The following is a 13,765-nucleotide window of genomic DNA, read 5'->3' as shown; positions in this document are numbered from 1 at the left end:
TGCTTCTACAGTTTTGTTTTTGAAATGGTGTTAGATAAAATAAGGGAATAAATAGAGAACGGGTGCGAGGCAGTCTCCGCCCCTGCGTCACACTGCCAGAGGGAGCTCCAGGGCAGGCTCCTCCGGGGGCCTGTCCGCACTCTGCGGCGCGGTCTTCTCCACTGCACAGCCCTCTTCCCTGTCCGTGCACGTGGGGAGGCTCGAGAGGGACCAGGAGGGGCGACAGTCTTCGCTCCCAGGCTCCTCGGGGTTACAATCTTCGGGCACTAGCGCTTCTAGAGTGGATGTTTTCCCCACCTCTGATTTACAGAGGGCAGCTGGGTCTGTGGGGCCACAAGCCACCAGTGAGGTAACAGGGAGAGAGAAGACATTCAGATCCTTCTCCTTGGGGAAGGAGGGTGGGCCTTCTTCTGTCCCAGGCTCTCCTTTCACCCCCAGGACTGGCCTCTGCTCCACCTGGTAGTAGACCAGGGGCCCACTGTTCAAGTAGGATGGGTTGTTCACGGCCGAGGCAGTCGGGTGGTCCGAGTTCTCAGCAAAACACAGCACAGAGGAGCCCGGGGGCAGCTGAGCCTGGATGAGAATGGGGGCAGTGAGGCCCGGGCACAGCTCTTCTGGGACAGCCAGGGGCTCCTCCAGGATGCACACGCCCAGGCTCTCGATGCCAGAGTCCAAGCTGGCACTGGAGCCACTGGAGTCCTCCTCCGCCTTGAGCCGCTCCAGTTCCTCCGCGCTCTGCAGGTGCATCACCGCCGTCTCATTCTCGGCAATGAACTCCTGGAAGTCCTGTGTTTCCGCACCCTGTGCTGCTGCCAGGCTGCAGCTGGTGGTGGGAGAGGGCTCCTCATCTGGGGCTGGCGGGCGGCTCACCTGCCGCTTGCTCTCCAGCTCCAGCTTCATGATGGTGTGGAGGTAATGAGTCCGGACCCGGATTGGATTGAATTCAATGCGCCCAGCCATGTTGCCACAGCCATCCCGGGAGCAGCCACATGGAAAGGACATGCGATCCACCTGAGAAGACAAGGTGGTTGAGGCCAGATGAGATAGGAGATGTTAGCTGGCAGACACAGGGAGTCAGAGTTTGAGATCTTCTTAGAAGAGAAACAGCAGATTCAAAACATAACCTCTTGGGGTACAATGAATACATGTATATGTGTGGCTGAGTTTCTTAGCTGTTAACCTGAAACTATCACAACATTGCTAATTGGCTATACCCCAATACAAAATACAAAGTTTAAAAGCCTTAAAAAAAAAAAATAACCTGCCCTGTGAGCTACCACACCACCTGCCTTTTAATTCCAGCTCAGCCACTAATTAGTAAGTGTGACCTCAAGAAAAGTCATCTCTCTCCTAGGGCTTTGTTTCTTCTGAACAAAAACAAAGATCATGTCAAAGAGCCCTTCCAGTTACAAGTCCAGAGAGAACTCTCTGAAAGCTGACAATTCTCAAAGAAAACGAAATGCAGGGACCCCTGAGACTCTTCCATAACTTACCTACTTTATTAAGAAAACAAAAGGCCAGGGACCAATCCTGTTCTTTGACGACAGGGATGGAAAAGGACGTAGAAGACCTAGCCAGTCTAAGGCAATACATTCTTGGGAAACTAGGCACAAGTGCCTCTATTGGCTAAGATGCTAGAGTGACGATTCAAACAAAATAATGGCCCGTTTTCCCTCCTTGCTTCATTTTCCCCTGATGGTTGGCCAGTTTGGTTTGCAAGCAGTCATCAAGACTTACACACCAGGGATATCTGGAAAAGACATGCTTTCTACCTCCTCCTCTCCCCTTTGAATTCTCCAGTTGAAAAAACCCCACCCATACCAAAAATAAAAATGCGAATAGACAATAAGTATGGACAAATACACAGGGTCTTCCTATGATATCAACTTCCAGAACTCTCCATTCCAGTTTTTGGGAAAAGTCCATTTCTTAGAACTAACCTCAGCTTTGTGTGTAACAGACCAATTCGTTATGGCACTTAGTCTGAAAAGCATTATCTGGTCAGACCTGTTATAGTTATGTGATACCAACCCGAAAATAAGAAAAGCTTAGGATACATTCTACCCCAAGGACTCAGAACTGATAGCCTCAGTATACAGGTTCCAGATAAATATTCTTTGCCATTTTCCAGTTGAGATTTGTCTTCCAAACTGTCTCTTGTCAGAGGCTCTCTGGGAAACGATGCTATCTTTAAGGATGCGGTGGATTTCAGCCCAAATCTGATCCTGAGTTACAGATTCTGAGGACTATTCTGATTTTTACAAAAATGGACTAGTGGTACCATGAGCAAGTGTTTGTAAGATAAAACCTAAAGCCTACCTCAGTTCTTTGCTTCTGTTTACAAGGAACAAGTCAGTATTTAAGGACAGCTACTAAATGTAAAACTTACTAATCCCGTTCCTCCAGGTGCTGACAACTGCTTCTTATCATCTCTGAGGTGAGAGACACAGGAAAAAAAAAATCATCCCTATCTCCACAGCCTAAGAATCCTGCCATACTTGTTTTCTTGGTCGGCAGAGGAGGGCTATAGAATGGTGAGTGCTACTCCCTACACAAGGACCCGCCACATTCACTGGCACCCACACCAGACAACACCCCTGACTCTGGGGTGCCAGGGGTCACAGGTCACCTGTGATCAGGTGACCACACTATGGTCACTATGCTACCATGGTCACTATGCCACCACAGGTCAGAGAGGACTGACCTGGCATTTAATCCCAGCCTGGCTGCAGGCACATGCTTCTGGATCACAATACAGTCGACAGTCACAGCCACACTCTTCCCGTGACAGGCGGATGGCTCGAAGTTCTTGCTTCTCTTCAGCATCGATGCGGTGGACCCCAGAAGCCCGTAACAGGGCACGTCGCCGCTTGGTGGGCAGAGGCTGCAGGAAGAAGTAATCATCCACCTCCACATTTTCCACATCAATATCTTCATCTGAAACATCATCCAGCGTCAGGCCGTCGGCCTCCACCGATTCCACCGTTCCGTTCTTGGTCAGCTGCCAAGAGACAGGAAGGAAGGTCAGGTGCCAGAGCGGATCAGCAGGAGCCTCCTCACCGGGCACAACTAGAGCAGGTCAGGCCAAGTGAGCTGCTGCCACAATGCAGACGTCCACGCAGCATGTCCCGGCGCACATGTGGCTCCTGAGCACGGTAAACACACTGAACTTCAACCTTTATCTCATTTTAATTAAGTATAAATAGCCACTAGTATGGCAAGTGCCTACCATACTGGAGAGAGTCAGTCCAGAGAATAATCTAGAGTAGGAGGACAGGAAGCCTATGTAGCACCAACACCAGCCCGTCAACACAAGGGACATCAGCTTTCTGGCTCAGTTTCTCCAAATCTGTCTCACCTTCCCCCCCAGAAGATAATTTTCCCCCACAGTTATACCCTCCATTTGCAGCCTTCTACCCCTTACTTCAGCCAACCTGCCATCCAATACATGGACGAAGAGAAGGCACTTCAATGGATGGATATTCCTTGGCTGTAAACAGCCTTGCAAAACACCTGTTAGCTTGCACTCTGAAGGACCCAAAACCACAATTCTGGGAAGAGTACGTTTAAGTGTAGTACAAGACTACCTATCATGTCTTTGTCAATGAACCTGAATCCTCACAGTCTAAGTAATAATCTGAGCACACACAGAAGAGCTTCATTTTATGGGGAGGAGAAAAAAGTGAGCAAGTTATCAATGGCTATCAAGAAAGCCCTCACTTCCCATGGCCTAAAAGAAATATTATTTTTCCTTTTTTTTGGCCATGCTGCATGGCTTCAGGAATCTTAGTTCCTGGACCAGGGATTGAACCTGGGCCCTCAGCAGTGAAAGCACTGAGGTCCTAACCAGTGGACCACCAGGGAACTCCCTCTTTCTCCCTTCTAATCCTTTTTATTTGGTTTCCAAGGAAAGCTGCATGTGAGGTAGGGTGGCAAATATAATACTGCGTGTACTCTGCAGGAAGGAATCTGGGTTCTCTGGCTAAGAAGGACAAAGAGGCAGGAAGGGCGATGTGAGTGGAAGGACAGGCTGAAGACAATTTGTGGCTGAATGAGTTCTGAAAACCCACTTGAGAGTTCAGGTAAAGAAAATGAGGCCTCACGATCCCCAGGGCTCTGGAAGCTACTGGCAGGATGAAAGCCAAGCTACTGGTGGGTTTGGCTCATTTCATCAGCCAGTCAGAAGAATGCTGGTAAAGGAATAACTCCCGGGAGAGATGTGATGCAACAGACCCGGCTAATAAGCTACAAACCTGTCCTGTTTGTTTGTTTGTGGGGAGGTGAGAAGAGGAATGAGAGAAAGTGGTGCTTCTGGGGAACCCCACATCCATGATTTCTGTTGCAGGCAGGCCAACTACGAGGGGCCTTCCTGCAGACCTGAGCATTGCTCCTGCCCATTCCACCAGGGCTGGCCTCCTCTGAAGCACCTCCCTCCCCTCCTTGATATCCTATCAAAGGAAAGAGATTAGAAATGCAGTAGAAAGAAACCATGTAGATAGGGAATTTAATATAGCCTAATAGAAGAACACTTCAAATCAGTGAGAAAGATTCTAGTCATTAAATGGTATTGGGACAACTGTCTATTCTTTTAGGGGAAAAAAAAATTAAGTTAGATTCCCAATTCATACTATTTGTTAATAATGAATTCCATATGGATAAAAGGCCAAAGAAAGTAATAAAAATGTTACAAAAATTATAGGTACTAATACTGATGCAAAGCAGCAGTGTTTTTGTTTTTCTGGATGGAAGTCCAAAGGGAAAACAAATATTAGATGGCATATGGGAGATGCAAAATGTATTATTTTTGAGAACAACTGCCTCTTCTATAAAGTGCTAAAGATAGGAAAGATTTCTAAGAAAAGAGTAAAATGGTCCAAAGTAAGGATGTTCTCTTGACACAGAGGGAAAGGGAAGAAAGCCTTCATGGCAAATGACAAGTTTATTTGCTCAGCTGTTGCTATAACAGCAGAAAGGTGATAGGTCAGTGATGGAATTCCTCAGACAGAAGACGGGGAAGCCTGAATGTCACTGTAGTTAGAAAAACAGGTGTACGGTTTGAGGCGTGGACTGCAGGCAGCAGACACAGAGCTCTCAAAGGGACAGAGCACTGAGGTCTAGTTCATACACAACCTCTGTCACTGGTTCTCCCACTTTCCTGCGTTGTGTGTATCATCAGGATTTCACCCATGACCCTGGAAATAATGCAGCCACCTGTTTTAACATGGGTCTGCATACTTTGAGCCCACAAGAAAGTCGGCCAGGCCTGAACCAGTGTTCTCCAAGCTCAGAATTAGGAACTCTAGGGGCAATATTTTGCAGACTGGTAGAAACCACAGCTGTCGCGTGCCAGATGGTGCAAAGAGCAAATGTGGAGCTATTAAAGAGAAATCTGAGGTGGGTCTTCCAGCCCTACTCTCCTCCTAAACTTGAAGAGCAGCATCAGACTGCAGGCCCAGTACTATACAAATCAAAAATAACTATTTGGTAAGGCTATTGTTTATACCTGAAAACCTATCATCTAGAAGCAACAGGAGGTACAGAATTGGCAGCATCCTTTCAAAGGATCCAAAAGATCCAACACCTGTTCTGTGCATCAAGCTAATGGACAATCATTTGATGAGAAATGGAAACACTGTGCTTCCTAAGGGTCCAGGGGTGGCAGACCGGAACGCCTTCAGGTAGGCATTCAAATCTTAAACACTGATAGATGGGGGAAGGGGAAGGAAGTCTAGGGAGTCTCTGCTAGACTCCCCACCACAGACAAGAATAGTGTCTCAGACTGAGATTTGATTCCAAATCTGAGATTCTTCATTAGAAAGATGTGGAATCTCTACATACCAAAGGCAACAGTCCAAAACCAAACCAAACCAAACCAAACAAACAAACAAGAAAAACACAATAGACCTAGATGGTTTTCTGCTTTTTCTTGACACAGGACAAGTATCAGACCCCAGACCCCTTAGGCACCTTCATCTTCTTAGCATGGAGTTTCTCCTCCTTCAAGTGTTCACGAAGAATCTCCCGATGGTTCACCTCCTGCTCCTGAGCAAACTCACAGAGCGTGTAGCTGCGTACAGAGTTATGGCGCTGGGCCATGCCCAGAGAGCTGCCGCCCTGGCTGGGCACGCTGGTAAAACCCTGGCGCCGAGCAAAGTAGTACACAGTCACCTGGTCAAATCGCACATTTTTCCTCCGCAGCTGCTTCTGCCGCTTCAAGATGGATGTGGCTGAGAAGGGAGCACAGAAAGTTTTATTAACCCAGAGAGGGCCTGTTGGAGGACCTCATTCTTTCTCATCCATCTAGGCTCTCAACTCTTCTCCAAAGGTGCTCCTTGTACCTTGAGACCTTCCACATCTTCAAACCTTAAATGCACAGTTGGAAAGGACCTTGACCATCACCAGGTCCATACCACTGTCTCCTGGCTGACTTCTGCCCAACAGATGACCACAAAATCTATTTTTAGAGATCAGTTAGGAAGAGAACTGTAGGTAATCTTTTCAGGATTTAACAATCTACACAACTTCACTGTCCAATACAGCAGCTGCTAGCCACATGTGACAATGTAATTAAAATGAAATAAAAACTTAAAATTCAGGTCCTCAGGTAAACACTAATCACACTTTAAGCACTCAATAGCCACATATGGCTAATGCCTACCATACTGGACAATACAGATACAGAACACTCTGTCATAGCAGAAAATTCTTTTGGACCGCATTGTTTTGTTTTGGCCATACCACACAGGTTATGTAGTATGTTTGGCCTACACGGGTTGTAGGTCAGTTTCCTGACCAGGGATTGAGTCTGGGTCACAGCAATCAAAGTGCCAAATCCTAACCACCAGATCAGCAGGGAATCCTCCCTGGACAGTGCTGATCTATAGCAGTAAATGGCAAACTTCTTCTGTAAAGGTCCAGGTAATAAATATTTTAGGTTTTGTGGGCCACAAGGTCTCTGTTGTAACTACTCAACTCTGCTGTTATAGCATGAAAGCCACTGTAGACACTGGGTATTGTGGCTGTGTTCCAATAAAACTTTATTTACAAAAATGGGCAGTGGGCCAGATTTACCCCACACATAAGCCCTGATTTACAGAATCAGAAGTTCCTTCCAAGAAACTAACTGAGCTGTAAGAATTAAGAAGCCTTGAGATGCCCCAGTTGCCTTATCAGGCAGTAAGCATTTACTTCTTGCTAGAGCTACAATTTTGTGGAACTATATGGGATTCTGGTGGGAAAGGGTAAACTCCTGGACTCCTCCTTCTTCAGTTTAATTCGACCCATTCTGGAGACCCAAAAACCACAGCCCAAGTAAAATCAGCTAGAATAAATCCCACTTAAGTCTATGATATTAGAGCAATGAGGTCCTCCAAAGAGCACGATGGAGCTAAGAGTGGGAGAGATTACAACTAAGGACAAAACCCCAAGCTGGACAGAAGCTGTGGTGAGAGCTGCAAAGGGCTCCAATGCCTGGGGGACTTGGGTGCAGGCTGGGAGGGAGTGGCTCACTCACGTGTGAAGCTGGCAGCTGTAGGAGGATTGAGGCTGTCGCAGCTGTCGGCACTGTCACTGCTGGAGATCTCATCATCGGAGTTGGAAACTGATGAGCCCACATCCACATCATCAAACTTCCTCTTGAGACCCGAGCCCGTGAATGCATCCATTGGTTTCAAAGGGGTTTCCTTGGGGGAGCCCACCACGTCGGCCCCAAAGCCCCTGCTCACCAGCAGGTAGCCAGGTGCATTAGGATTCTGCCCAAGGGAGAAGAGGAATCAGCGCTCCAGTCCTGAGACAGACCACTCCCAAGTCTATGCACACAGCTCTCCAAGTGCAGAAAGCAGGCCCCTGAGTCACTAGCACGGACATCTGCTCTCTTGAGACAAGGTCATATCCTTACTTATTCCAGTCAGCACCCTCCTCCTTCTGTTTCTCCCTAGCCCCTCCAGCATCAAACACTCTTCGAATAATGAGATGAGTAACGGCAGCACCTTTCCCAGTGGAGTGAAGGCCTTTGGTTCCAAGCCAGCTGGGCTCAAGGCTTCATTAGCCCTGGGTTAACAGTAGTGCTCTTCTGCTCGCCCAGGAGAGCTCTCCACGGGGCCCGCAGGAGGGACTGGGGATCAAAGGCAGAATTAGGCTATGCCTCAACCTATACTAGATCCAATTATTTTTCTAGAAATATAGCCTGGCATTTCCCAAACTGTATCCACTAAATAAACTAGTTCCACAGATATTAATTAACAGAGGCCTGGGGTGTTGGGGGGGTGGGGGGGTGGGCAGGGGGCGTGTGTCAGTGTGCCTCAGTTTCCTCCTACAACAACTGAATTTTTATAGTATCTGAAAATTGGAGACAGGGGTGGGGTGGGGGGCTTCCCTGATGCCCCCAGGTAAAGAATTTCAGATGGTAAAGAATTCGCTTGTAATGTCCAGGTTCAGTTCCTGGGTCAGAAAGATCCTCTGGAGAAGGGAATGGCAACCCACTCCAGTACTCTTGCTGGGAGAATTCCATGGACATAGAAGCCCCTGGTGGGCTACAGTCCATCACAACTGAGCGACTAACACACACACACACACACACACACCCCCCACCCCCCCCACGATATTAATATATTAATAGCTTTTACATGGAAATAAGACTGCTGTGTCAAAATACTTAAGAAAACTGCTTTTACGAAGACCTTTTAGAGACTTTTAATATGTTAAAAGAACCTGGTGAAGGGTAAGAGGAAACAGAAGGCAGGGCTTCCGCACATCTGTAATCCTCTGTTTCTAGAGTATCTTACAGGGCAAAGGATTCGGAACACACTTTGGGAAACACTGCTGTAGGCTTTCAATTTCAAAGTACACTGACAGGGAAATGCTTTATTCAGATCTTCACAAATGTAAAGTGTCTCACCAGGCTCCTGAAAAGGACAAATTAGATTCTAAAGAATGGACTGAAGGGGGGGTTGGGTTGGTATGGGGGGAAGGAATGGACTGAAGATTAGAAACCCAGACTCTTTCCCAATTGCCTACTGCTCCATAAACCTGGGCTCGCTTGACCTACCATCATCCTCTCTGCAAGGCTTCCCTTTACAAACCTTGCCCTCTATAAAGAAACTGGCAAGGGCATGACAAATAGCAAAGAAGTGACGATTTACTCTGGTTACATTATTACAGCAGGCAGTGTTTTCAACATGCTGCCACACAACCAAGGAGTCTGGGATAGTCCATTTCCCAAGGACAGATCTTTCTCCTCCATCTTTGGACTTGAGTTCCCGAGGATATGAATCTGCTCAACAGAAACGCTGTCAGAGCCGGGGCCACATATGATGATGCGAAAGCTCCCTGCTCTGCCTCAGTAATGCCAGAATCTCCCCAGACTATGATCTCACTAGTGCTAATTATGCAGCAGGAATAACAACACTGCCCAGAAAGCCAGGGCTGCACGACTGCAGAGCAACTCCCCAGAATACACTGTGGTGGTAAGAGGTGCCTGCTACAGTGCTGATTTTCTAGCCTGTGTTTTGGAAGCAATTTGCCTGCTCTTGGTTCAGCTCCACAGTCAACCAGACCTAATAAGTAGGTATTTCTTAATTTACCTAGCCAGAGCTCATAAAAATTCAAGTCACAAGATGCACCTAAGAAACCTGTCTTCATAGGTCTCAGACCAGCACACTCCTGAAATAAACTGGCCAGAAAGATAAAAAAATCAAGTCCTAGATACAAATTGTAATTAAATTTAAAAATGAGCCCAAAGTATCAATTTTGTTCTTCAGGTTACCCATCTTAGGAGATCACATTCTTAGGACATGATCTTGGGTCACGACATTCCTAGGACGTGGGTTAAGAATGGAGACAGCTATGACTTTTATTTAAGGTTAAGATTTCAGCTGGGCTTAAAGATGCTTATTAACTAACAAATCTCATTTCATTCTATTATTGGAGGTGAGACCCTTGCTATGGAGTACTTATGGGGGAGAAATAAAAAAAGAAAAACAATGTTGACCACTGAACTCAACATTTCCTCCCCACCAAAAAATCTTATTGACCATATAAAAAAGCTGACTTGAGCTCAAAATCCTTCTTAGAAAGGACTGAAGTCCAGCTTCAGTTTTAACTGAGAACCAGTTAATACTGCCACTAGGGAAGTGCCTTGTTCCTAAGCCTGAAGGTACTCATCAGTTCAGTTCAGTCGCTCAGTCATGTCCAACTCTTTGCAACCCCATGGACTGCAGCAGGCCAGGCCTCCCTGTCCATCACCAACTCCCAGAGTTTACTCAAACTCATGTCCATTGAGTAATAGATTCATTTTTAAATCAAGTTTTTAAACAAGTCTTACTTATTTATATTTTTTTGGCGGCATCCTGTGGCATGTGGGATCTTAGTTCCCCAACCAGGGATTGAACCAATGCCCCCTGCGTTGGAAGGCAGTCTTAGCCACCGGACCACCAGGGAAGCAAATGTGCTTCCTTGTCCTTTCTTGTCCTCTGTTCTGGGGTCCCTTTGCTTCCAGTAGTGTGGGTTCCTTCTGAATGTTTCTCCTTAAGCCCTGCATGTGATTGAGTCTGGTCCAAGATGGTGTTTTAAAATAATCCTCCACTGTCTTAACCCAGGTGCCCCCAGGCTATCTTTTCTCTTCAGGTCACTTTTTGTGCACTCTGGGCGGCCAGAATTGCTGGCTGCTTTCTCTATTCTTTTTTTTCCTATGTCTTCCTCACTCCCATTTCTGGAAAAGAGGTTTCTGGGCAATGATAGGAGGAGGCTAGTAAGAAAGAAGAAAAAAAGATGCAAAACCTGGGAGAAAAATATTTTCCTTAAAATGTCTGAGAATCATCTGAATGGCTATATATCTAAGTAATGTGCATACTGACTGAGCTCTTTTCACCCTATCCAGGATGTTAGCATCACTTTTTCTGCCATTAACCCATTCTTATCAAAAAATAAATAAAAAGAAAAAAAAAACCCAAAATTCTGTCCTGAGAACCAGTATAACTTAAAATTTCAACCCAGCTTTCCAGAGTGAACTTGACTTGTGAGATAAAGATGTCCACCGGGCACCAAGAAACCTCCCATCCACTTCCACTGTGACCTGAAGAAATCCTTCTCTGAAACAGCAATAACAACAATGGATTCCACTTTCCAATTTATCAATTCAACTTCCTTTCCAACCACAGTTAGAAATCAGTCATCCCCACCTCTCTCAACTATTTATTCTTTGGCAGAGGATCAATGCCTAGGTTCAAGAAAAACACTTTTAACTTATACTCCAAGCACTTAACCCATACCGAAATAAGATGAGATTGGAAATGCAGGTCATAACTGACAGTTAACTGTCAAAATGACCAACTCAAAGAATAAATGCTTTTGGAGAAAATAATGCAAACCTCTATAAAAGCTTTTGTGCCATTAAAATGAAAGGTCAGCTGACACTTTCTAGCTGCATGCCTTACTGCCTTTTCTTAAGTATTTCTGCTAGTTGAACATTTCCCAAAGGTATACAAAATAATTCAGATCCATAGTATATAGAAAAGATTAGGCTAGCATCAAATAAAACAGATTTACAGCATGTATGTATTTTAGTACTAAGCTTAAGCCTTTTCAGGCCTATGAGGATTCCTATAACCGCCCTCAAACCCCAAAACCCAGCATATGTGAGACTACCAAGAAAGGAACTGCCCCTCCCCTAATTCTGTGGATGCAGAACGTATTGACAGAGTTTAGGTAATGAAATCTCTCTCCTAAATGAGTCCAAAATAAGACGAGGTACCTCTCACAGCCCACTTCTACTCGACTGGAACCCAACCTTCTGCTAAAGGTCAAGGGCCGAAAATCTCTAGTAAGATGTCAGTGCTACCATGTGTAGCTGGATTAGAGGAAGGAAAGCTTGTTGCTAAGTGTTAAGATCAACCTAAATAAGATGACCAGTCCTGCTTCTCCTTTTACAAAACAATGTGAGCTGCTCCTCAAATACTATGAATTTTGTGGCTCCATGTGTCCTTGTGATAACCAGGATCATGAACTCACAAGGTGCTCAAGTGAAAACATTTTGTTTAAACTAGGAATTTCAAGGAAGCTTTTGCCCGCCAACCCTCCCTCTCTGGTTTCATCCGGTCACTGACACAAGGTTAGGTTCTGGCTTTCCGTGTCTAAACTCCCATCCTATGAAGGGCATGAGATCTTTGTGGGAGACCTGGAACATGGTGCTGCAGGACCCATGAATTCTCAAGGATCTCCAGTCGTTTATAACTCTGGCACACATCAACATCCTCCTGGCTCTGGACATTGGCAAATTGGAAAGTCGGTAAAAGAAAAGGAAAATCTGAATTAACGATGGATTTACCTTGAACTGAAAACTGCAAGACATGGGGGCACTGTGTCTCTCGGGGATAACTTCTAACGTTTCATACTTAAGAACCGTGTATGTGTCACATTGCCACTCTAGCTCCCTTTAAAAGGATGAATCAAGACCGTACTAAAAGGAATGGATGGCAGTCGGCTGCGTGTTTGGGCCTGTGAAAAAAGATCCAACTAACAACTAGGGCAACTGATGCTTTCGTTTTCCCACACAACGCCGCAAAGAAATGGGAGACCTCAGGAACCTGGGTTGAAAGGACGTGTCCAGTCACCAGTTCCCCTTCATAAGACACCCCCGCTGAACCCTTCAGCGCTGGGGTACCTTTTCACTCTGACTCCTGCGAACCTTCCTGCTCCCTCCAAGCGTCTGCAGCCCGTACCCAGCTTCCCATCCTTTCCTGCCTGCTACCCACAAATTCCCAACCACTCCTCCCACATTTTGTTCTATTTCCCCCCTCCCCTTCCTTCACTTCCCTCCATCCTACATCATCTCAACTCCATTCCGAACTCAACCCGCAATCCGAATTCCTGCCGGCTTCTAAGCCGCTGGTCGGTCTCCCTTAAGCTGCCCCCGCAGTCCGGGCCCGCGTCCTCCGTGCCCCTGGCTCCCACGCCTCTCCCGACTCTTTCCCTTCCCGGCGGCGCTCTAGCTCCCCGCCCCCCGACCGCTGCCGTCCGTGCCTCCCTCATTTCTGACCCCTCCATCCGCGCGGCTCTGGGTTGACCACTCCTCCACAGTCGCCCGGGGGCCGATCCCGAGAAAGGACGAGGAGGCACCCTCCGCCCCCCACCCCTAGGCCCATTACCGGCTCCGCCGCAGCTGCCTCCTCCCGTGATGGTCTCTGCCGCCCCCGCTGCCGCCGCCCTAGCCCAAGTGGAAGGAGGGAGGAGAAAGCGAGTCCCGGGGCCGCACAGACGGTCTGGGAGTTCCCAGGGCGGCAGGGCGGGGAGGGACGATGGGTGGGCAGGTCGGCCGGCAGGCGGCAGAGGGCGGGCGGCTCCGACAACTCGGGCGCCCCCCGGCAGCAGCCGCCCAGAACCGCCCCGGCTCCGGCTAACAATAGGCTCCGGCCGCAGCGCTCTGGCTCTTATAGGCGCCGGCACGTCCGGACTGAGCCCCGGGGCAGGCTGGGAAATGGAGTCTACGTGCTAGCCCTACGCCCAGCGGCATGCCGGGAGTTGGAGGCGGCTACCTGCGCAGAGCCGAAACTCTCCGGCAAACAGACTCAGGAGGTGGTGATTCCGCTGCAGCCTGGGAAAGCGAGTTTGACGTCGCTGCAGCCTTTTGAAAAGGATGAGGGGAGACCCTCAGCTCCAGATCTTCGATGACTAAACAGATTCTTGTCTAAAACTCCCCTTTTCCTTTCATCAGGCCCGCACTTCCAGGTCTAAGGAACGTAATCCCCCTTATCCTCGCTCAGGGGATCTA

At 47.5% G+C, this 13,765-nt stretch overlaps 1 protein-coding gene across 3 annotated transcripts; it reads right to left on the bottom strand.

Annotated features, from left to right (window-relative positions):
* CSRNP2 (cysteine and serine rich nuclear protein 2) lies at window positions 1-13,398 on the bottom strand. 3 transcript variants are annotated; one of them, XM_086399414.1, is made up of 6 exons: window positions 13,143-13,398; window positions 7,989-8,113; window positions 7,514-7,751; window positions 5,968-6,227; window positions 2,705-3,001; window positions 1-1,011 (listed from the first exon to the last, which is right to left on the bottom strand). In XM_086399414.1, the coding sequence occupies exons 3-6, from the start codon at window positions 7,662-7,664 to the stop codon at window positions 88-90; spliced, it is 1,632 nt and encodes a 543-aa protein (XP_086255540.1). In that variant the 5' UTR covers window positions 7,665-7,751; window positions 7,989-8,113; window positions 13,143-13,398; the 3' UTR covers window positions 1-87. The 3 variants fall into 3 exon arrangements, with proteins under 3 accessions (XP_086255540.1, XP_086255539.1, XP_086255538.1); XM_086399413.1 differs by lacking the exon at window positions 7,989-8,113; XM_086399412.1 differs by lacking the exons at window positions 7,989-8,113; window positions 13,143-13,398 and adding an exon at window positions 12,323-12,492.
* Window positions 13,399-13,765: the final 367 nt, after the last annotated feature.

The sequence above is a fragment of the Bos grunniens genome, chromosome 5 (genome assembly GCF_055505025.1).
Source record: "Bos grunniens cultivar Pamir isolate PY7600 chromosome 5, Bosgru_T2T1.0, whole genome shotgun sequence".
Classification (NCBI taxonomy): Eukaryota; Metazoa; Chordata; class Mammalia; order Artiodactyla; family Bovidae; genus Bos; species Bos grunniens.
The sequence above is the reverse complement of the archived record's forward strand: the minus strand, read 5'-3'. Positions and strand labels throughout refer to the sequence as shown.